Genomic DNA, 24807 nt, shown 5'->3' on the forward strand with positions numbered 1-24807 from the left:
GAGCTACCCAGCCCTTGCTTTGAGTGCAGCACAAGAATACTGCTGTAATTGTTGCAGAAGTCGATGGAACAACTAACTGAAATCATCCTGGAGGTTTTCAGCAAACTGAGCTTCAAGGAGAAAAACCAGTACTTACTGCAGCTCAGAACAAACAGAACCAGGCTGTATTTTGCATCAGGAAGAGGTGAACACTGAATGATGGACCTTAAAGATGGTACCATGAGGGTTTGCCCATAAGTTTTCATCTCCTGGTGCCTGCCACCTCATCCGCTTAGGCTGGTGCTGTTACACCATGTGGTACTACACACAGGCTGAAATTATTTGCCTCCTCAGCAGTTGCTGCAGACCCAGAGGGGATGTCTCATCAAATTCCCTCCTTCTCAAATGAGAGGAAGATTCTTTCCAAGTACCTCAATTTCAAGGAATGGTTCCTTGTTTGTTCACTCTAGAATGTAAATAGGACAGTGTGCTTGTCACAAAAAATAAAACCAAGCGGGTTTTGCGTTCACAAAATTGCAACTGACATGTTGGAGCTTGATGCTTGAAGGAAGCAGGGTTTTTTCCTAGAAATGTGCAATAAATTGCTAATGGGAAACACTGGTGACCTAAAATAAAAACCACACACTAGGCTGCTGCATGTTTTAACAGTGTAATGATAAAAACATTCTGAGAAGCCTTTAAATGTTTTCCTTATGACTTCTAAATCATTAAGGGGATTATAAACTGGTTTACCCTTTTTTTTTCCCCTTAATGCACATGCTTTCTTCAGCCCAAATGACATCTCTTTCACAAACCACTCCTCTGACTTGCACCAAAATGTCCATTTAACAAAAGGCATTTCAAACCTCTTTGCTTCTGTAATCATCCTCCTTCCCTCTAACCTCTTTCTGTCATCCTCTGTTATACTCAGATTGAGTGCTATGGGGCAAGGACACATCTCTCTCATTGTATGGGCTCACCCACATGGAGAGTACTATTAAACGTGCACACACTCTGCACCAAAAGATGGAGAAAGAAAAACTTCATACCTGCTCCCCCCCAAAGAACAGGAAGTTCTTTCTTACCTTGACCAGTTATCCTGCCAAAGGGCACAGAACACCTTCATGCCATAATGCACATAATGGTAATAAAAGCCATTGCTGAGCCAAGAAGCCAGGAGAGCTGTTACCATCCCCTTCCCCCATAGCTTTTCCCTGTTGACACTTCAGAATCTTTTGGAAGTCTCTCTAGAGTTTAGTGGTCGTGTAGTGATTGTAGTGAAACATCAGTTTCATCTTAAAATCTAATATTGGATCTGACACCACAATAAATGAAGAAGAAAAAAAAAACAAACACAAAAAACCAAAACAAACCTCAGGAAAATTAACCTGTATAAACATATGTTGTGCAAATAATGAAGTAAGCGTGATCTTAGCCTACACTGGTGAGAAGAGAGAGCAACCCCTGCTGTTCAGCAGCTACCGAGTTGGAGAAATATTCTCATCACGTTCTTGAATAGTAACATTTAATCTTAGAAAAATGTTTATTCCTCTTATATCAGCTAAGGAATGACTTAAGGATTAAAAGTAGACTGGTAGTTACTTTTTTTTTTTTTTTTTCAATATGAGATATGTGCCCATCTATATATTGGTACTTAGATTGTGTTAGAACCTTATTAGACTGCACCTTCTTGCATTTTACCAGTTTGCTATGTGCTCATCTGATCCAACGAATATGAAGTATTCCTATAGGATTTGCCTTAATTAACTGGAAAAAAGAGTGGCTATTCAGTTATCATTACATCATTTTAGTTAGTAGGGTGCTTTTAGAGGAAATAACAGAAAGCACTTACAATGAAAAGCCTCTTTTTCCCCCCTTCAATGTATAGGTAATGTACTGATTAGAGGCAACCGCCACATTCGGCACCACAGGCACCTTTCTGCTGATGGAGGCTTTTGCAAAGATCGCCTTTTAAAGCCAAAAGCTCATCTCCACTAACAGCCTTGGAGACATGAATTGCATCTATAACTCTTAATTCCTAGGTGCGTAGGTAGTTAGCCTGCATTCCTCATAGTTTTGAGAAGCGTTTATCATCAAGAAATTAATATCTGCTCTTCTTAACACTCTTCAGTTCTGGGAGGATGAAATTCCTGCATGAAAAGCTGATCGTGTTTTTTTGTGCCCTATAATTGGCTCCCTGAGGCAAATGTACAGAGTCACAGCAACTACAAAGAAAAAGCAGGGTGTAGCAGGGTATCCAAATGCAGAGCCCTTCCTCTGCTCACCTTAGAAACTGAGACTGATAGAGGAGCCCAATTAGGAAAAAAAAGAAGTATATTGTTTTGTACTTAGCTTCATTTCCATGCACGTGTTAAAGCTACTTTGAGCTATTTCAATTATATTGTTTTCAAGTGCACAGATCCAATTATCAAAGGAATTATGCAAGATGAAGTGCCAGTCAAATTGTGTATTTAACCCCTCCTGAGCTCTACATATGCTATTTTCATTATGATACTTCAACATTTTGGGCTTCCTACCCCATCATCATTCTGCCCCTCTACCCCCACACCCCCCCGCTGTCTGTTTCAATATAAAACCCCTTTTCCATTGTTCATTTAATTCAGCCACTCCTCTTTGCCATCTTCATTCAGCCTTTGACATTTCCACTTCTCCGAGCTGGATTTTCTCATTTGAACTCATCCCATTTAACCACTGTTGTCTTGTTCAGATGACCACCTGCTCTAAACACCAGCACGTGTAACTCCTTCTCCCGACAGAATAGCCAGCATGCTCCTTCCTCAAAGACAGGCAACTCTCGGGACTGGTCTACACACATGAGTTTTGTTGGTCTAACAAGGACACGTTCATGCGAAAACACACCCAAGTGCCACGTGCGTGTGCTGTCATGCTTCATGGTCACCAGCCAGGATCAGTAACACGTGGCAGCACACCCCGTCAGCTCCTCCCCTCGGCGTGCGGGCAATACTCACTGGTGTCTCCTTCCAAGAGGAACATGGTAAGGCTAGTTTGCATCCTTACTGGGAGACTCTGCCTAATTTGGGGGAAAAAATAGGTTGGGCTTAAAATGGTGGCTCTCTGTGGAAAAGGAAAGGGCCTGACTTCTCTCTCCACTTTCTGCTGGGGGTGACAAACCCTGCTGTGGAGCTGGTGTCTCAGAGTGACTGTGGCTCCTCTGGGTAAGAAGTCAGCATAGAGTCCTGCCCTTCCCCCATGAGCTGAAGATCAAGGCCGTACCTCTGCAGCCAAACTCCTGTTTCAGCTTCTCCCACATACCATGTCTCCACTGTTGGCATATTTCCCCACATTGGTCAGGTTTTCAGAAACAGGAATTAAGCTCTGGCCTAGCCCTTTCTCTTCTCTATTTAGGCTTCAAATAAGGTGATGACTGCTGTCTTTCACTTCCTTGGTTGCTCAGGTGCTGTTGCTTTTTCAAGCGCAAAATGGCAAATGCAGCTGAGATACACGATGCTCCTAACAGCTGTGGAGCCTTGCTGCTGTACCCCAAGCCTGCCTTCCACAGCCCTCACCACATCTGTATCATCCATCTACAAGGTGATTTAAGCTCTCTCAGTTTACTTGACAGGGGCACGGTGAAAGCACGCGCAACTCCAGACAGCTGAACTAACTCAGAGTAATTCACAGTCACAAGCTGGAATTGATTATGTGGCTATAAAACCAAATCGGTTTTCCCTTATTAAACTGAAAAACCAGGAATGTTCTCCTCAAATCTTCCCTGCCTTAAGCCACTCCAGGATTTACAGGAACAAAGTTTTAAATCAGCCTTTCACTTAAACAAGTGCAACTTCCTCATAGACCCTTCCATGCTCTATCAGACTGGTGACGGAAAACCAAGCAGCCAGTTCTCTAGCACCAGTAACTAGTGCTAATTCAGTAGTAAGGAGCTTCCCTTCATCATCACTTAAGAGACCCTGAGTTCCTCCTTCTGGGGACAAATCATTGGCAGTTGTGCAAGTACCACCAATAAGAAATCTCCTCGTGACCTTTATTTTTCTTTAGTTTTGTAAGCAGTTGGGATCCAGTTAAACAAGGTCAAATTGCAATCCAATAAAAGCTTTCTGTTCAGAAGTATTTGGAGAGTTCTTTCTACTGCAACACTTTATACGAGGAAAATGTTAATTAAATACAGTGAAATTTTAAACAAGTAATACAAAGCTAGTCTTTGAAATAGAAACCATCAGTAGAAGGATCTTATGCTAATAAACAATTTGCAAACAGGTACTTAAGACTGTACAGAGCAGAAACCTTGTATTTAAGCAGAACAACTGAAACAACCTATTTTTCAGGCTATTTGAACTCCAGTCTAATCTCCAAAACCAGAATGAAATAATTGAAAAATACCACCAGAAACTGAAGTTAGTTACAGTCTTGTGGTTAAACCACTGAATTCAAAATAATAAACTCTTTAATCAGTGAAAAAAAATACCATTGTACTTTGTGTATGTGAAATTAAATGGTTTAAACTTGAGTGCCGTTGTCCCAGTTAGATAAATATTCAAAGTGGTATGACCTTTCCCTTCTCTGCAGTGTTCTGCCCACTGGGTAATTTTTAGGCATGGAAGATGCTTTTGAACCACTCTGGGTGCACCTTTGATACAAACCATAGTACAGCATTTTGAGTTAAAGACTAAGGAAAGTTATCAGACACAAATCAGTCTAGGGAAAAAACAGCAAATCACTTATGGAGCTCTTGTTTTAGAAAAAGCAAAAATCAGGGAAATTTAGAATGTAGTTCTCACCTTGTTACCAGATTACTTGACCACTTCTAAATAGGGATGAAGGTGGCTAAGAAGAGAGGAACAGCTACTTCCTACCTTTTTAAGAACACTGAAGTACTTGGGGAACATCACAAAAACTGTATTACACATGTACATTCACCTGTAAATATTTTAAGGTAGCTCCAAACATAAAAATGTTGGTAATTTTACAGAATTCCATTAGGTGTCAGTCCCAAAAGATAGTTACTTGTATAAAAACCCCTCTGTTAAGGTATTTGCATTTTGTAAGTTCATTTAGTGGCATTTGTTGGCCACCCACCCCTGCTATTTGTGTACAACTTCAGTTTTTTCCCACAACATACTTTAGAGCAGTGAGGAAGTGGTGCAAAATCACCTGGAAGGGTCAGGGTTAACACTGAACTCAAATTTCAGTGAAGATAGCTACTGAAAGACATATATTTCACCTGCCTTTTTTCCCCCCCTGTTTTTCTATCTTCTGAAACCCCCCCAAGTAGTGAGGAACTGTTAATTGGCAAAGAGAACATAAATGTGAGTGAATAGGAAATTGCATTTTGTATCAGAATCATCTGCCTCACACAAATTTACCATCAGGTTTGTTACACAGTGTGCCTAAAACAGGCACGATTTGCTTATTGCTTAAAGATCTGCAAGAGTTAATAAAATTCAAAAGAGAGTATCCTCAGTCAGTATGCTATTTGAGATCGATACAACAGCCATCTTACCTAAGCTTTCCAATTTCAGCCTCTTTAAGCCCAAATACCATTTTTATGACACTACAAGCTTAATGACAAAATAACATATGGCACAATAACTTCTCCAGCAAAGATACGTGGACAAGAGAGTATTATAGAGTAAAATCTGACCAAGTGGAATGTTTGCCCTGTCCTAGATCCAAACCTAGTTTGCAAGGTTGGTCACTGAAAAACCCAAGTATGTTTTCTGTCCCTACATTTTAATTTAAGGTGTAGCTCCAAGAGATAGCGTAGGGCATTTCCCACTCTGTAAAAGTGGACAGAATTTTGCAATTTCTGTGGGTTAAAAAGCCCAGGCCCTGTAGTTACTTATAACATCAAGATACCAGTGTGCTAAGGAGCAAAGTACAATGCCAAAGAAATGCTGAACTGAGCAATGGAGTTAGCGATGGTGATTAGCAAAATCTGTTCTTTTTCTTGGCAAAGCATCAGCAACTCACAGGATTCTTGAAGCACAGGTCCTATTCGCAGGAGCAGTCAGTGTTACCCCCCACCCCATCGCTGCCGTTGCAGCTGTCCCACGCTGGAGCAGAGCCTCCCCCCTCTGTCACCGGATCCGCACAGCAGCCAGACGCGCTCTGGCTGAGGCAGACCTGCACGGCATTGTCGTCAGTATCGCCACTGGCAGGACAGGTTTCTTCTGACACCCCGTCACGATGGGTACCTCTGTCATTGGTCCCAGCTACCTCATCTCCCAAGTCTATGACGTCATCCAGCTGCTGTTCTGCATCAGGCTTGGCTGCTGTTGAGATTTGTACTTCTAAGATTCTTGTGTTCTCTGTGACTTCAAATTCCTGCTTCTCCTCTGCCGTTTGCTTCTCCTCTGCCATTTGCTTCTCCCTAGTACTTAATTTGGCCTTTGTGGATTTCTTCATTTGTTTGTTGTGCATGTCTTCTTTGGAGAACCTCCAGTGAAACTACAAGTAAGAGATCCAAATGTTACAGAGCGTTAGAGACAATCGCACACGGACATTTGCTTTCTTGAGTAGAAATGGTTTTATTATTTACTTTTAATTCGAAGAATAGTTTGACGAAAAAGACCTAAGAGTAAAAAACATTGCATGACTAAATCCGACAGCTTAAGATTATTTGTGCCTACACGTATACATCTATGACACAGAGAAAAGAGGCTGTGATGCATTCTGCTTCTGCTGTTTCACATGCCCAGTAGGTTCCTCTCCACATACTGTGTAGGCCTAGAGCATCCTGGCAGACAACCTGCACTGCGAGAAAGCAAGAATATGCAAAGCTGCACAAGTGAAGATGAAGGAAGCAATCCTACGGCATTATTCCAATGTTTTGCACCAGGTCAGCCGCAGAACTAACACTAGACCCAAAACTACACTTGAACAGTAAAATATTCTGAACCATTTGTATGTTGATGAGAAAGGATGAAGCTGCCTCTTGCAGCACTCGTCACAAGACTTACCACAGCCGCCCTTTGAGATGAACTGTTTTAATTACTTTTTTTTTTTAAAAAAAAAAAGGGAACTAGCACTACCTTGAAATACTGACGCAACAGTTATAACATATATAAAGGCTGACAAATATGCCACTAATGTATCTGCTTCATTTGTCAAAAAATAAATGGACCTTCCCCAGGAAAGCCAGACCATGATCTCAGCCACTGCTGAGCCATCCTACGCAAGTTTGCTGAATATGTGTGAATGTGCATGCCCATTGTGTTCGCGGTGCCCACACTGACGGCAACTCAGGGATGGGTTAGGAGGCGATGTTTGGGTGGCATAAATATTCTCATCAGGACATTCAGCAAATTCAGCTGTGGTCCAAAAGCCATTTTTTTCCACTGCAACAAGGTCTGTGCCAGAGTTGGTCAAAAGAAGGACTTGGGTTCATAAATTTTTGATCTGGTCTTTTTTTTTTTTCCACTGCAACCAGGTCTGTGCCAGAGTTGGTCAAAAGGAGGACTTGGGTTCATAAATTTTTGATCTGGCTATTTATTCCTTAATCAAAAAGCCATTCAAAACCTATTAATTTTCTTAGATTACAAAGATGCAGCAATGTTCTTTCCTTCTGCTAGACAGAACTTAACGTGTAAAAAGAAAGAAAAAAAAAAACAAACCCTGGCTTTCACAAGAGTTTTCTTGGTTTTAGATTTTCTTCGATTACAAAGATGCAGCAATGCTCTTTCCTTCTGCTACACAGAACTTAACATGTAAAAAGAAAGAAAAAAAAAAACTGGCTTTCACAAGAGTTTTCTTGGTTTTACATAGAGGAAGCTATCTTTCACTTAAATATCATTACAATTTAGAGAAAGAGGAAGGATAACATCTCAGTTCTAGAGCTCAACTGTTTAAGATTCAGAGACACCTGAATATTTTCCTCTTTGATTTGCGGAAGTGCTGGGCACCCAAAGCTCTGTTTGACAGAAGGTAAGATCAGGGCCCTAAATGTGATAAGGATCAAACTGTAGGTAGACTCTGTGTGCATCTGCAAATGTATGCATACTTAGGTATTTATATTGCATTTAACAAAAATGCATACAGCCAGTTTCTGCTGAAATAAGCATCACTTTTGTATAAAGTGAATGAACATGATTACACCTCATCACTGACTGAATACTGCACTAATAAGAGTACTTCTGTCTTACTGAAGAGAAAAAATAAGTTGTACCACTCCTTGCATGTTTCCTTTTCTGTTCCTGTGGCTAAACCAAACAGAGGCTGGCTGGTGTGCATAGATAGGATGGATCAGTTTCCAAAACTGCAATGGCCTTTTAATCTTATCAGCCTATTTCCCTCTGAGGGGTTATCTATAAACATTTTAGACATGCTGTATCACAAGTTAAAAAAACCCTGAGAGCCTGTGACGTTGTATGTGCAGAATATTCAGCAACATAATCAAATGCCGGGTCTGTCATCTTTGATGTGACTCACAACAACCACTTACAGACGTTGAACCAGTCTTACATTTCTGTATGTAACTATAAGCAGTGTTCCCCACTTTTCCTTGACCTTTGGTATGAAAATGTACTGTAGTGATTTTTTGCCCTCAAATATGTCTGTATATTTAATACTGCCAACAAGTAAATCCTTTGTTTTGTTAACCAGACATAAGTTTTTATATCCCTGAATGAAAAGATTTAAACAAAGTTTTGAGTCATCTGGATGGTATGCATTTGTTATTACAATAAAAGAGATCAGTATCATACTAATTTCTCTATTTGAAGACATATAATCACTTATAGGTTCCCACCCCTTTTAATAAACCACACACAGTGGTAGGAGAAGAATGACCAAATACAGGCACTCCAACCCTCATCCCAAGATCCCTTTAATCAGCTGAAAACAAAGAGGAAAAAACAAGAAAGATGGGCTTTGTAACACATTCACACAATACCCTGGGCTCCAGCTTCACTACTGAGAGAGGGTAAATCCTAAATTATAGTCCTGCTCCCAGCGGCTCCTACTTCAGTCACTTCAAACACTCTCCTGATCTCCACTGTATCTAAATGATGACTTTCACAGAACCAGGCTCCAAAACAGTGAGGGCTTTATAGATGAAAACTATCTGTAATTATCTAAAATGTTAGGCAAGACGCTCCTGAAGTGCTCAGCTCTGCTTAGTGTTTTCAGTCTCCTCCTCTAGCTCAGCTTCTGCAGGACCTTGAGCGCACCCTCTCCTTCAGGTGACATCTGGCTAGCCAGCACTCACGGAAGTGCACAGAGATGGAATAAAAATGAGGTTGCATTAATTAGCAACCTCTTCATCACATGGTTTCAGAGATCCTTTCCATACTTTACGTGCCTCTTCTGATCCCCTGCATGCAGAAAGAGCGAGGCAGATTTGAGTACAGTCCTTGTATTTCCCTCTCAGCTGTACCGCGTGACAGGTTTGGGCACGGGTTCCCACAGCTACACATTTAAAAATGGAAATGAGAATACATATGTGCATCCACATACATACATCATTAGCTGTCAGCTATGTTTTCAGATAATTTAGCTGGATTCCAGGCGCTTTTTCTGGATAAACTCTAGCAGAATTCATTAACATTGACACCGTAGATAGGAACACCAGCCAAGATCATGCCTACATAGTGCTACGCTCTATCAAAGCACAGAGTAAGAAAGAAAGCAATCTAAACAGAAAAGACAGACAATGGGTACGCGAAAATAGTAGGCAGGCAGTGAACAGAAGCAGAGAATTTTTGGTTACGCATGGAGGCTTATGGCCAGTTTATATGAAGAGAAATCTACATGTCTTCTGCTGCCATGAGTTCAACAGAGAATGAAACAGAAGAGCCTTCACATCATTTGAGCTTTTTTTTCTTTCATTTGAACAATACCTTGTGTCTTGCTACTGTATCACAGAAATGTTGCATAGGCCATTTTTATTTCTAGGGGAAATCAATTACAATATTAAAATAGCACCACCAAAAACCAAAGAAACCAGGAAGTCAAGGTTATTTACCTTAGATTCTTTCTTCTTTGCTTTCTGGGGCAAAGAAGGTCTCTGAAGAAATACAATTTGCTTTGTAGATAAATTCCCCTCCCTGAAAAGAAACAAATGCACACTCCTGAGAATGAATTAAATTCACATCCAGCACAATTCAAAGTGAAAATCTATCTCAGTCATTTATTTCTGCAGGTCAAAGAAGACCAAAATGAAGAATGACCTAAACATTGCCTGTCCGCAGTGTCTTCGAGCAGCCTGGTTATTTCGTGGGGAAAAAAGAGCAACGGTTCAGCCTGACAGAGCCTGTCAGCCTGTGACATACTTTTGCTGAATGTTTTAGCGTTAGTATGTAAACACAGAATAAATTGTTTGAAGCAAAAAGCAAGAAACCCAAGCGCCTCGGTGCCTGTGTGTAGCAGCGTCTCAGTGACACCAGAGTGCTCGCTGATCTGGAACAGGTCTGCGTGCTCCCCACAAGTCTGCACACGGCAGGAGGCACGACCAAATGTCACCAGTGGTTAGACTGCGTGGGTGCCCTTCTGCACTGTCAACCTGACCTGTGTTACTGAAGTTATAAATGGGATATGGAAAGTTAGGAGAGAAAGAAAACCATATTTACCTTCAAGAGACAGGGCTTACAAATCATAATTATGATTTTTCCATTCGTTTCTATATTTAAACATACATGAAAAACTTAAATACCATTTTCCCCCAGCACAGATGGCCTTAACTTTTTAGGCTTTATGTGTAGGAGTAGTCTTCATCTAGATCTCATACAGAACTGGGCGTATTTTTACTCTTTTAAGAAAAAAATCATGACTGATTATACTGGTGTATATATAAATATATTCCTGACCAGAATGCATCACCTTCATAATTAACAAGTGGGATGATTATTTTTCACCACAGTTATGAAGAGTATTTTTTAAATGACTTGTATTTATATTTAAAAACTCAGAATTTTAATAATGTGAACAAGGCTACTAGAGCAATGATACACCAATCTCACCTGGTTCTGCTCAGCTAGACTATGTATACCAGCAGCATTAGACAAACATCAATGAAGAATAAAATTACTTTCTTCAGATAGGCGTGATCTCACTCCAAATGTTATCACAGGTTTTGTTTGCTCTAAGAGGAGTTACTGGGCGATCCAGAGCAGGAATTTTACAATCAAGTTTACAGAGAGGCAGAGGCAATACCCAGAAAATGCCTGCAGAAACCACACTGCCACCTTGCAGCATTTTGCCCACCAGACACGTGCTTCCGGCCCCACACGGCTTGTGATGCTCTGAAAACCCAGCAAACAGCTGCAGCAGGGTTTGCAAGGGCAGCTACTGCACTCATGCAAGGAAATCCACGCTAACTGCACAGAGAATTGCTTGTACAGACTGTCGTGCTCGTACAGCAACTTCCCTGGCTGAAAGGCAGTGCCCATCCCCTCCCTACCTGTTTGTCTTCACAATGGGAGTAGGAAGCACACACGTCAGCTGCCAGCCATACATGGCAAGGGAATTCAGCAGCGGAACGTAATCTGTCTGCACTTCAACTCCCTAGGAAAGAAAAATCAACAGTTAGCATCATCACTTGGAGTGTGACAGTCAGTTTGACGGACACACACAGACACACACACACAAAATACCAAGAAGAAAAATGTGTGTGAGGGGGAAAGGGTTCTTGTACTGAAGTGGGTCATTCTGTATGTTCAGCTAGGCAGGAAGGAAAATGTTCAAAAACACGAGACACAGGACCAGTCACCCGTATATCCCAAACTGTTAAATGAGTTTGTTTAAAATGGTATACATCTGTGACCTTGTTTTTACACTGCCTGAGTAATCCATCTAGCTTTAGATGACTCCAGATCTGAACAGGACAAATTAATTGTATTTTACCAATTACCTCCTCCCAAGCAAAAAGATACTCGGGTAGTTAAAAAATTACAACATTGCTTTGCTTGGATTCTGCTCATGCCTAGTCTAGAGTAAATCTTTAAGATCTGTACTGAAATCCGTGGGGTTACTCTACCGTGATGGATCAAAAGCAAAATAGCTAACAACAGAAATAAAACAGAAGTACAAGTCTATTCCTTTTATCACCCACAAATACGCATTGCTTCCTTGTTATTTTGAATCAGGAAATCTGTGGGCGAGACCAAAAATGTTGCTTTGCAGTGCAGAAGTCTGTCTCCAGCCGCAGATCTACCCAACAGAGCCTTGCTAATTCTCGTTCTACTAGATGGCAAACCCTGTAATTTGGACAGAAAGAACCACTGGCGGTTTTGACAAAGATTGCTCCAGTGAGGTGTCTAATTGCCAAGACTTCCAGTAATTTAACAAATAGATGCAAGAGCGTATTTACTAGATTTTAATTTTAATAAACACAAAGCAGGCAAATGGTAACTCCTAGTCTCTGCAAATACAGCTATATTCCTTTGGAATGACAATTATACTTGCCAAAAAAGCTCAGGCACTTAGACTGGTTTCACGCGCATGTGAGGAGTTTTAACTGCCAATGCTGCGTAAGGCACAATAGTTTTGCAGCTCCAAAAAAATCCATTTGTTCCGTAGTAATAAAATAGTCGTTTGATCAGAACTAATCCAAATCCTGCTGTAGTTATTTCAAAGTATTTTAGTGAATTCCAATCTCAGCTGTTCCTTTCTTCTAACAAATGTAATTTAGGTCACTTGATATCTTCATAACCAAACGACTGCCTGACTATACCTATTAAAAACCTGATCATGACTACAAATGCAAATAGCTAAAGAAGCCGTATCACTGCTGCTTAAAAAGGAGAACAAAAACTCGACTGCAGAAAGTACATGCAAGAGAACACTCTGCTAATGAAACTTCTGATTTCTGTAGAAGGCTTTCAAGGGCTCACAGAAATACAGCTATTTTACACCATTACCATGTACAGACCAGAACTGCCAATTCCATGAGAGGAAGGAGAAGCCCTGCAAGATGGGAGCGATACCATGTGGCCTCTGAAGCGTTCATACAGCTGTGACTGTGGGAGATTTAGAGCTTCCTCAGACTCCCGTTTGCCTCCTTGCCCTTCCTGCTCTTTATACCCACTGTAAGATGGAAGTTTCTGCCGTCTTTCCCGTTTTTAAAATAGTGTCTGACAGTAATACTAACACAATTACATATATAGATGCCTTTAAGAGTTAATGGGTCAGGAAAACAGATTAATAACACACTGAGATTTATTAAATTGGTCAACAATGCCTTCCAAAAATAGAGATGAAAATATGCAATGTGAGCATCAAGAATAAGGTCAGAGCATCCGCAATCGCAAGCCTGCCTGGGACCTGGCAGGACACATGAAAGGATCTGACCAAAACACTCCCTCCATCAAACTGCGTCTGTACAGAAAAAAACAGAAGGAGCTCACTCATTTAGAAGGTGGAAGACTAGCAGGTCAGGAAAGACTAGCAAGGCAGACCTTATTTGTGCCCCAAGCAAAGTCTTACGTTGCAAGGAGGATTCCTATTTTGAATTCATTGCCTAAGGTTGGTGATTAGCAAGAAGAACCTTCTCCTTGCATCAGGATGTGCAACAAACGTCAAAAATCAGAGGGAGGTTATGCCAATGAGGAAGGACATCAATACCACGCAGAGCTCATCTGGCTGCTGCAGAAGCCAAATTGTTTCAGGGATGCGCCGTCAGTTCTGCCACAGCCCACTGTCCCTGCAGGCTCTGAGTGGTGAGACACGGCTGGCTGGCTTCGGACCTGTCTGACTCATCAGGATTAAGCATCATCTGCAGCAGATGATGTTGTATTTCACAACCCCAATGGGCAGAGGAAAAAGAGCAGGTAAAGCACATTCAAAAGTGTAAAGTTATCAGAAATTAAATGTCAGATTAAAGTCAATTAAGCTTCAAAAAATTTTAAAAAATCTGGAAAGGTAAAAAACTCTGTCGAAAGAGTGCTGTATAACAGTTACAAAAAGGCGAGCCCTTATTTTTAATATGTGCTGCGAGTCAGGCTGTTTGGAGGAAGGAAGCATGTATATTATGCAGAGGTGCACACCTCCTCCAAGCTCCACATGGTCTTTAACAAGCTCTCACCAACTCTGCATGATGTTTTGCTGGAGTCGGACGCCGCACCTCTTCTCCAGGTCCCTTGGGGAAAAACTACTCCCAATAATCGGCTGCATTTGAAGATGACAGACAAGAGAAAGGAGTCACTCCCGACTAAACAGGTGTAATTCATATGGGCTTCAAGTTCCTTACTTGCAAATACGGATAACTGAAGCTTTCTTTAAGACAAGAAATGACTTCTCCCTCCCCGCTCCTGAACCACCGATTGTAATCCACGACTGGAATTTGCGTGCCAACAGGAGTCACAGTTATACAGACCTTTAATTGGTGTCATATTAAATGCTTTCCAAAGCAAAAATGCTTCTAAACAAACAATACACTGGGGGATGGGTGTGGGGGAAAGGAGTCATCTTGTATTCATTTTAGATTTAATACAATCATTAAAAGAATTTTATCTACTATTATTTGAGACAATAGAGAGAAAATGTCAAACATACAGTTTCATAAGATGAAATTCCAGTGCTCTTTCTAGCTAGCAGATATTGGATTTGAACACCAGCAGAAGTATAAAGTACGTGCTCAGAGTTCTACTGAAAAAGAAGTGTTCAAATAATGCATCTCAAACTGGGAGACATTTCATTCAGTGAAAGGGTGGAAAATTTTAATTAACTTGCTTCCCACTCTCCTGTGGATGATAAGTAATCTCTGATCACACCTTGAGTGTCAAGAAGCCAGAGCATATTGAGCTAGGTTTTTCCCTTGACTTGCATCACATGAAAAGAATTCATTTTATTTTAGTTGCACTGTTTGTTTTGAGCATTTTCTCCTTTCACAGTTGGTTCTGCTCATTAGAAAAAAAAAAAGATTAAAAAATGATAATGATAATATCTAGGGCAAGCCACACAAACAACTGCATTAACAATTTTTCTTTTCTTTTTCCCCCCAACTGCGGCAATTTTAACCACAGCAAGATAATAAACAAGACAACTACTAAGCTCTTGTGAGACAGAAAGAAGTTCTTTAGAAATCATTCTTTCCTGGGTTAAGTGAATGTGATTTAGTTATAAGGCAGCTATGGATTGTCACTATTTAATATTTTTTTCCAACATGGATTAAAGAGTGGAAGACTGAAAATCTCATTAAATAAATCTTAATAAAACCTTGATCGGCAGATCCTAACAGACTGCGTACTAAGATCTACAGACAGATGGCACAGAGGATGGGAAGTAAAAAACACGAGTCGCTTTGAAAATTTAACCTACTGTTTGTGGGGGGAAACGGGCAGTGCGTTCAAACCCAGCTCCCTACAAAAAACAGAGAAGAAAGCCCACAAGGACAGGAACCTGCACCCCCAGCCAGGGCTGGTTACCAGTCCCCACCACTGCCAAAGCCAGGGCTTTCTCCTAGGGCACTGAAGGGAGGATGAGGAAGCGGCGAAGGCAGGACTTGCACCTTAGTGCAAAAGAGGGAAAATAAAATGAGAGAAATTGAATATATGGGCAGTGTGAGAACGACCCAGTAAAAGCGTGCTGCAAATGTTTTATGTTTGCAGTAACACAGCTGGCAAGGGGACTAAATCCTAGCAATAAACTTGTGAATTATTTGCCTTTTTCCTTTTCAGACTTCTTCCAAAAGGTAACTTCTGCTAATAATCTAACATTATTGATCCATTAAAAACACTTATTGGAAGCAAAACAGACGTTTCACACAATGTTTCAGCAATATCAGCTGGACTACGCTCCTCTAGTATTGAGCTGCTCCTAAATTTCCACATGTAATACACCGCAGCACCTTGCTAGCAGCCACTTGCTACACATCCATTAGCTGTGCAGCAGAGGGGTGTGGGACTCCTGCACCCCTAGAAACCACCAGTGGCTTTTGGCAGCAGGTGGGTCACTGACCAACACTCTAGATGCTAAACTGGAACCTTAATGAAAATAGGAAAAAAAAGTAATAAATCCACAGACAGGTTTTGTGCTCATTATTCTGGGCATATGTAATTTAGACTTATTTATGATTACTTAATATATGTGCATTCATGCACTGTGAAAGATTTTTTATAATATAATAAGGCAGTAACACTATATGGGGCAGCATCCTGTTAAGACAGTTTTTCTGAGATACAGATGTAGCCAGTCACAATTTCAATACACACACAGGCTGCTGAGTAGCATTCACATCTGTCTCCACATCTAGGGCAAAATAAAAAACAACCAAAAAACCTTCCCAGGCCCACAAAGCCCACTTTCTCTCAGAGACTTCTGTGGATGCAAATCCTACTTTCTAGCATATGTATAAACTAACAAAAAACATCCAAGTGCTCCTGATACTGCCTGCACTTGCAGCAGAGAAGCACATTTGTGCAGCAACACAATTTTGCATTTATAGAAGCACGGGACAGGTAGCAAAAGCTCCACAAGGTGAATGTGCTGACACGGAGGGTTCTCCACAAAGGAAGCACGGAGGCATCTTAGGAAGTGTGTTAAACTGACATTGCACAGACAACATACACGTCATTGGACAACTCCATGTAACTGACCATGGAGCACAAGAAATACATGTGATCTAGCAATCCATCAGCACATTTTCTTAAATAACTCTGACATTTTTAGCTTCACAATTCCTGCAACATGTGTGCACTGTATCTTTTAGGTGATCGCTGATTTTGCTGTTTGTCCATCAACTGTTTTTGGAAAAACAAACAAAACCACAGAAAAACACCGAGAGCTTGGGATACTTCAGGGTGCCTTACCACACACAGCTTAATCATCTTCATGCAGCTTCCCACTGTAATTTCCTTTGGTTATAATTTATTCTCGAACAAAATTTGTCTTTTGCAAAAAGGCTTTCTGCACCACTTCACCATTATGGAGCTAATAATCCATTCCCCTGCGAGAAATGCAGCTGAAACACAGATCCTCTACTGCCACCAGTTCAGGCAGCAGGAGAGCAAAGGCTGGCACTGCCTTTCACTTACTCGCAGGCTGCGTGTGCGATTTATGGTGTCCCAGCACCTGCTTCCCGTGTGCCTCAAAATGCAGAGGCCCGTCCCAAACCTGTCTGGCAGGAACATGGGGTCAGAGAGGTGCATTAGCCAGCGCACTACTGCATGGCATAAGGTGACCTGCTGGGGAAAAGAAACATGACTTGTGCCCTGTGTTTTTTAGAAAGTACAAGAGGGGACTGAAATACTTTTTCTCAGCTTGTTCTTAAGTGGAAAGTTCAGATCCGGTATGCGCACTTTTTCCTGAAAGATTTTATGGATGAGCAGAGAACTAATTCTTATGTCTGATCTTGTCACAAATCTAAGCAAACCCTGACAGACAAAAAGTGATTTTTTTTTTTTATTCAGACTTTTAAATCCTGTGCTTTCCTGTTTCATTCAACTGCCCTTTACTCACATGGAAGAAGTGTTTGCTTTGTCAGACCTTCGATACTGCAAGTATCAGGAAAGTTACAAATTTGTACTGATAGACTTTATTACTAAATTTATCAACAAAACAAAAAAATTATCCTGTGCATTTTAATCCTACACAGAGCATATGTCTACTGAGTTCAGCAGACAAATATATACGTACAAATGTGGCTTTCATATTTACATAAAAGAAAGAAACAAGAACCATAAAGACTTGTTGAAGATTACAGGCTCCTGACAGTTTTTGTTCAGCTTTTCTTGAAAAGCAACAGGAGGCAAAATGTTAGAATATTCTGCCCAGGCAACATATATGTCCTTTGGGTGGTAAGGAGGGTCATGCACGCAACTCCATTTCATGCCCATTGCCATCAGCTCCTTTGCTGACATGGTCGTGCCTTTCTCCCATGGCTAGAGACAGAAGAACATAGCTTCACTGACATATGACCTAAATCACATTTACTGACAAATCAAATCCTCATTTCACGGAAATTTGTTTCAAGGCTTACATTAAGGCAACTTGCAACCTAGGCTCAGCAGAGAGAATTTTTTAAATCTTTTGTTATGTTGCACTTTAAAATGTTTACCATGTCTACAGCGGACACTGACCCCATTCAATTCTGCCAGGGAAATGGCAACACCATGATGTAGTTGAGATTTTAATTCATGTCAGTACACTGAAGACATGACATAGCAGAAAATAAAAAAGCAACGAATCACCAGCTGAAGATTTTCAATGAGAAAATGCCGGTAAATTAAGGACAATATTTTCAGAATGAACAAGGCTTCAGAAGCAGAACAATGCAGAAATCTAAAATAAATGTTATAGCACTCACCTTTAAAGGCAGTATTAGCTATTTTGTCTTGGGTAATGGGGAAGAGAAGGTGACAGATTAGAGTCGGGGAAAGGGAAATCATGCAGGTTCTGATTAATCAGAACTGTCTACCCACATTTGCCTACACAGGCAGAATTAAAACCATCAAACAAGTTTTGGTGCTAGATCTCAGAGACTGTGGTGGAAATAATGTGCCCTGACATTTTTAGAGTTAAAGCGATAGGGATGAGAGCCGCATTTTGTCATTAGAAGTCCTGTGGTCATTTGCAGAGGATGCCACAGCTCTGCTTTGAGAAGAAAGAGTTAAATTACTCAGAGCTATTACATCCTGTCTGCTGCTTGGCGGGACCACATACTGTGACAGCTGGGAGCTTTACATCCTCTACAAACTGACATTTTACACACATAGCGAGTGCATCACACTGTTCAGCTTGTTTTCTCTATTAGCCTTAGCAATTAAAAAGGCAGCACTTTCTCTGCTAAGATGTGTGCCAGCCCCTCTCTTTTGCCTTTATGGTTAAACAGCAGAACTCTACCTTTCATTTAGAAAGGTTCTCTTTGTATTATGCTAAGGGCAATAATACATGCTACATGTCTTCCTTTTTAAAACAGCTTTCTTTTGTTGTGGCTGGGATTCTTTTGTTTGTTTCTTCTTAATTGGGATACAGCCCAATAAATTTACACTCAGTTCAGACCACATCTGAACAAGTCCATTGCTCATCCAGTTAATCAAATCTGATACAAATTTAAAATAAGGATCCCTTATACACATTTATGTCATGCTGCCCATCAGTGCTTCTTCCACTGCCTTGGTACAAACAAAAATGACAAATGGGAAAGGTTAATCTAGATCAGAGCTGAACCTATATATAAAAAAATAAATCAGAAGGTCTACATTAATGAGTCATTCCACTGCTCCATAATTATCTCTATCATAATTATACTCTGAAGTACCCATAACAGAAACAAAGCCTTTACTGGCTTTCAGACATCTTCTGCCACTACTGAACTCCATCTCCTTCCCTCTACATCCCCCATTTTACAGTCCCTTCCTCTGCCACTGCATTATTCTGTGTTTATGGTACATAAAGGTGAATGCCAACAGGGTTTAGCAGAGAGGTGACTTGGTCTTCTGGGTAGAACACTGAACAAGTGCCTATAGATCCCCTGGCTTCCAGTCTTTCTTTCATTCATTTGATGACTCTACCTACCTATGCCTATTATGTCTCAGAAAGCATGAGGCATGAAATACCCAGGCAGTTATTTAAATGTCAGGAGAAGGAAACAGTTAGTCAGCCCTGCCCTTCCTCTAAATGGGTAAGACCATTGGAAGAGTTCCCCAATGCCTCAACCTCCCTCCTTCAGCAGGCTTTTTCTTCTCTATATTCCACTTTCAGGTTGGTGAGTAACACATTAATAATACCCCCAAAAGAGGGGCACTTGATATCAGAAAAGAAAAATTGCCAGGGTAAACCCAGCATCCATTTTTAAATTACAGCAGAGAATAATCTGATCATACCGAGAAGCTGTATGTATGCTATCAGTCAGTTTCTGAAATTGCACATACCAAATCTTATGTCTGGAACAAGAGATTCTCCATGTTAGCCCTCACACAAACATGGTGTGCAGCAGTACAGCATCTCTCGACACACCAGATGGCATTGGGAGGTTGATTCCTTAATCTGTTGACCAGCTGTGTCTCCAGCACGGAACTGCTAGAATTGAAGGCAAATGATACTCCACCTACCAGAGCTCTAATGCTTCAAGGCGCCCTGCTAGAAGATACCCTTCTTCTGTGTCCTAGTGTTTTGGTCACCACTCTGCCATCACAGGATCCTCATTATCAGATGCTGTCCTTGTCATGCAGCTTGAGACAAACTTTCTTGTGTCCACACAGAGCAAACTAAGAGGAGCGTAGGGGCCATTATACATAACTTTGTTGCAATATCCTACTGAGACAAAGAAACTTTCACTGGTTGTCTAAGAGTCAAACAGATTCAAACCAAGAATCCATTTAAGTCAGAAAGCCGTCTCCAACATGGCTGTAAGTGACAGCTAAGGAAGGGTAATCAGGGCAAGCATATAGGATAACTGCCCCAAATACTTTGTGTACTTCCTCTCAGCAGATCTGATTTAGTTTCTGGTGAAAGGAATCAAGTTTGTGCAATGAGACAATTCTGTGATGTGAGGCATATTAAGAGGGGAGGATCGGGGGTTCACTTCAGCAACACATTCCTGAATTAAAATGCTTGCATAAACACATAGGTAAGGTAGAGGAAGAAACATCGCTTCCACCTGAACCCGTCTAAACTTCTTCAACCTGCAGCATTCTCCAGAAAGGAGTTCCACAGATCTGCTGCCTGCTGCATAAAGAATGAGCTGAATTATCCCCTTTTTGTTTGTTTTGCACCTGGCCCCCGCTAGTGCCATTTGACAACCCTTAGTTCTTATACTGGAAGACATGGCAAACAGTCAATCCCTATTTACATGCCTCCCATGATTTAGGAGACCTCTACCTATTCCATTCCCTGCAACTCTTCTATTTTCCAGGCTGAAAGGCCACACCATGTAAAGGCTTCCTAATATGGAAGCTGTCTGTATCACTGATCATCCTCACTGTTCTTCTCTGAACATTTACAGGACTAACATTACGTTCTGAAACAAGGTGCTGTCAAACCACAGCTTATACAGTAGTATGTAGTAGTATATGCTTGCTGTTTCACCCTCTATTCCTTTCCTAACAGCTTTTAACATATGATTGACATTAATGCTTCTTAACATTTGCTTTCTTGATCAGCACTGACCTAACGCACTCATGGAACCATCTGTCATTATCCCAAAACCTTGCTCCTGAGTGGCAACACGGCAATTTGACCCTAGAAGTGAACAAGAACTTCCAGTTAAGTTTGTAATAACTGGAATAACATTAAATGTAATATAGGAATCGTTTGTTCAGATGCACATTAGCACAAGAAAATCTGCCATTAACACACTACACTGTTCTTCAAGAAGTTTCTAGCCGTTATGATATGGCCATTTCTTGCTACAAAGTCATCATCTAATAACCAAACCCTTAACCCTAGTCTTCCGTAATTTTACACATTTAGTCTAGCATCTGTCCCATCTTCCCTTAATGCATAGTTTCAGCATGTGTGCACCTTGCTTAAGTCCTTCTTAGGATTTTATACCATTTACAATATACTCCAAGTGAAAAGATCAAGCACTGCCTTTATGGATACATAACATCTATTTCTGGCAGGCCAGAGTAATCAAATAAAACAAACAAACAAAAAAAAATCCAAGAGTTGCACAACAGTATCTTCTTTTCTTCCCTGATCTTCTTACTTCAAGTCACAAAGAATTTCCACCCCAGCCTTCCAAATACCTATGTACGTATAAAATTTGCTGTGGAAGACTGGTACTGACTGATCTGTTCTAAACAGTATTCGTGCTGATCCAAGTATGCATTTGGATCAGTAAAAAGCCAATCTATGACACACGTGTTTGTTTATAGGGAGCTATCCAGAACATACAGCTCTTTCAGCACATGAAGGAGGTCAGACAGAAGCAAATGCAGTTATCTGTGCATTCCTACTGCAGCTAAGCCTACCTAAAGGGCAGCCTTATTTAGAACTGCGATGCTACAGTGACTTGTATGATCATGTTGCCCTGACAACCAATGGAGATCCTCTTTACAGTTAATCTAGCAGACATCTGTATTTTTGGGACAGACAGCCCTGAGTTTCATTGCTCACCATCACTCACATTCTGCTCCCCTCCCACCCAACATAAAGCACAGAGATAATCAAAATCAAAAGTGCATCGTACAAACCTAGAGTGTGGTTAACTGGTACTACTGTTATGTTGCATCCCTTTACCTCAGTTTGCCTGTATGGTACTGCTGAAGCACAGATTAGTATATGAGAGTCTGCCTCACAGTCTTGGAGTGTTTTGATTTACAAAAATTCAAAGAAAAACCACACACGCACCTTCAGGACAGTCCACTGCTCTACAACAATTGCATCATAGCCCTGCATGGTTTTACCGTCTTCCACAGCAACATCTTCAAAGAGAAATACTCCATCCATTGTCCCATGTAAAGAATCTGTGAAAACACAGGGTTATCTGTAAGTTTTGTAGAAGACACACTATATGCAGTGAGGCATTTGAATTTATTAATAACAAATTCTTCCAAGGATGTTAATAAAAAAGTGCATAAACCTTCCTCTGATAGTCCAGCTCTATTAAATGTATGAGACTAATATCTCCAGCAGTTTTTAAGAGCAATCCTGCTCTCTAATAGCAAACCTCACTGTCCACTCTGTTATTCCAGAGCTTGTCCTCAAAAACCACAGCTCTCCCATTCTGAGCAGGCAAAATTAATTCAGTCCTCAGTTCAGCAGAACAGCTCACCTACTTGACGTTATGCACACACTTTGGGGGTTGAAGTACTATGTCAACTTTTCAAGGGCTTTTGAAGATACACTGATATTAATGACTATACCTATTAATTCGCACAAATCAGAACCCTACATATGGATCAACCGTTGCAGTTAAGTGTTCTACATGGACTAAGGATCATCTGGCATATCTGGACGGTGTGAAAGAAAAGAGATATTCATAACTATTTAATCAATTTACGAAGGCATTTTGACCATCTGGTTTAGTGGCTCTCTATTGTCATTTGCATTCCCAGCACGTTCAACCTTTTTTCAGACAACACATACTATTAAAGTTACTTGAGCAGCACTTTCTCCTTCAACTTAGCCATATCCTCCATAAGCAGTGATCACTCCCACATGCAAGAACTCAAGTTTTGTCACCACCATGACAGAACAGAGTCAGAATAACTGAAAAAAAAAATTACCTTTCTTTGCTAAAATAAGCTAAATGACGAAGTAACAGAATTATATTTAGAAAAACTGTAAATAAGCAGTACTGTACTCTTTATGAGCACAGAAAACTCCTCTCACATCGTCACAAAGCACGTTTTTCAACCTTTCTATAGTTAAAGTAATAAATTTACCGTGTATGACTGATCATAAAGACCTCGCTCATACCCTCCCCAAATGTTGCATTTTCCATTATAGTTTATTTACATTTTTAGGAAAATGATGTTCCTTGCACTGGTATGATAAATGTTTGTGAAATGCAGCCACACACGCCAAACTGACAGATTCCTGAACTGGCAGTCTTCTGGCTAAGTCTGTTCAGCTGTTTCATCAGGTCCTCCTGCTTTCTCTGGTGGATGTTATGAGGTCAAGAAATGCCAGTGGGAAGGCATCACTGCCTCCACAGGAAAACATGAACCAATTTTCACAAAGGAGGCAGTGAAGAGGATTAAGAGGCTTCTTACCTCTTGCAGACCCAATCTCAGTCAACATCTTCCAGTGTCACTATATGATCTAAATTCAATTTATCATCTGGAAATAATAAATTTATTGTGGCCAAAGCCCACAACAAACCAGATTCCCACAGTTGGAGGCTTATGGCTACTAAACACACTCTAGCAAGACTGTTGCTGCAGGCGTCAACCATTTGCACACCCCCTTGCTTCTATTTGAAAAATCCATTACTTTCTCTTGCTGCAGTTTCAATCAAGTCATTAAGCTGTAAGTAAGCAGATGCAAATACTTGTATCTAAAGTAATACAGGATATTTTTTCTTGCGTTCGACTGTGAATGAAAAAAAATTGTAAACCACTTACTAGGGACTCTCCTTGGGATTCTGTTGGGAGACTCAAAGAATTAGAAAAACACACTGCCGACTTTCATACTGACTGTCTCCACAGGCAGGCTTCCCATAACTCCATTTAGAATATGGACAAAGACTTGTCACCACTACAGCAAGCCAGTGTTACACAATGCTCCAAGGAGGAAGAACAGGACTACAAAGCAGTAACTCCTCTCATCTAGATGGATTTCTCAACCAAGTGAGGAGAACAGACATTTTTGTTGCGAAGTAATGGGCCAGATCACTAAGTAGCTGGGTTACAGGTTAGAAAACATAGGAAGAACAAGCTTGCCACATACTAATGGCTACAAATTTTAATTACAGAATCACAGAATGTTAGAGATTGGAAGGGACCTCGAAAGATCATCTAGTCCAATCCCCCTGCCGGAGCAGGACACCTAGATCAGATCACACAGGAACGAATTATCGTATTTCATTCAGAAATGGCACTTAGTTATCCTACTTTTATTTATTTAGTTATCCTACATTTCAAACCGGGAACCAACCCAACTTCTGTGCAATATATCACATTCCAACACCCAAACCCATACCCAAATCTATTTTAGGATGCATAATGCATAAATAACCCTTTAATTTTCCAAAACAGGGATGACAGGACAGCACCTAAGGCTGACAGCAGAAGCCTTACTAGACACAGGCATCCAGATCTTGCCAGGGAAGCCTTATACAGCACCAGTGCACTGCTCCTTTATCACTGTCATGGCTTAACCCCATCCAGGCCTCAGCACCACACAGCCACTCGCTCACCCTCCCGCCTCCTAGGGATGGGGGAGAGAACTAAAGGGGTAAAGGGAAAAGAGACTCACATGTTGAGATAAGAACAGTTTAATAACTAA

At 40.8% G+C, this 24807-nt stretch overlaps 1 protein-coding gene across 1 annotated transcript; it reads right to left on the reverse strand.

Annotated features, from left to right (window-relative positions):
• Positions 1-5970: 5970 nt before the first annotated feature.
• Positions 5971-23601, reverse strand: RFTN1 (raftlin, lipid raft linker 1). Its single transcript, XM_010075318.1, has 5 exons — positions 23574-23601; positions 22207-22322; positions 11375-11478; positions 9941-10022; positions 5971-6426 (listed from the first exon to the last, which is right to left on the reverse strand). The coding sequence occupies exons 1-5, from the start codon at positions 23599-23601 to the stop codon at positions 5971-5973; spliced, it is 786 nt and encodes a 261-aa protein (XP_010073620.1).
• Positions 23602-24807: the final 1206 nt, after the last annotated feature.

Source organism: Pterocles gutturalis, unplaced genomic scaffold (genome assembly GCF_000699245.1).
Source record: "Pterocles gutturalis isolate BGI_N339 unplaced genomic scaffold, ASM69924v1 scaffold18087, whole genome shotgun sequence".
Taxonomy (NCBI): domain Eukaryota; kingdom Metazoa; phylum Chordata; class Aves; order Pterocliformes; family Pteroclidae; genus Pterocles; species Pterocles gutturalis.

Excerpts from the sequence above, each read along its gene's own strand:
- RFTN1 (XM_010075318.1), bottom strand. The coding sequence starts at position 23,601 with ATGTTGACTGAGATTGGGTCTGCAAGAG. Across the intron at positions 22,323-23,573 it reads TGAGATTGGGTCTGCAAGAG|ATTCTTTACATGGGACAATG; the intron begins GTAAGAAGCCTC and ends GTGTTTTCACAG. Across the intron at positions 10,023-11,374 it reads CCCATTGTGAAGACAAACAG|GGAGGGGAATTTATCTACAA; the intron begins GTAGGGAGGGGA and ends GTTTCTTTTCAG.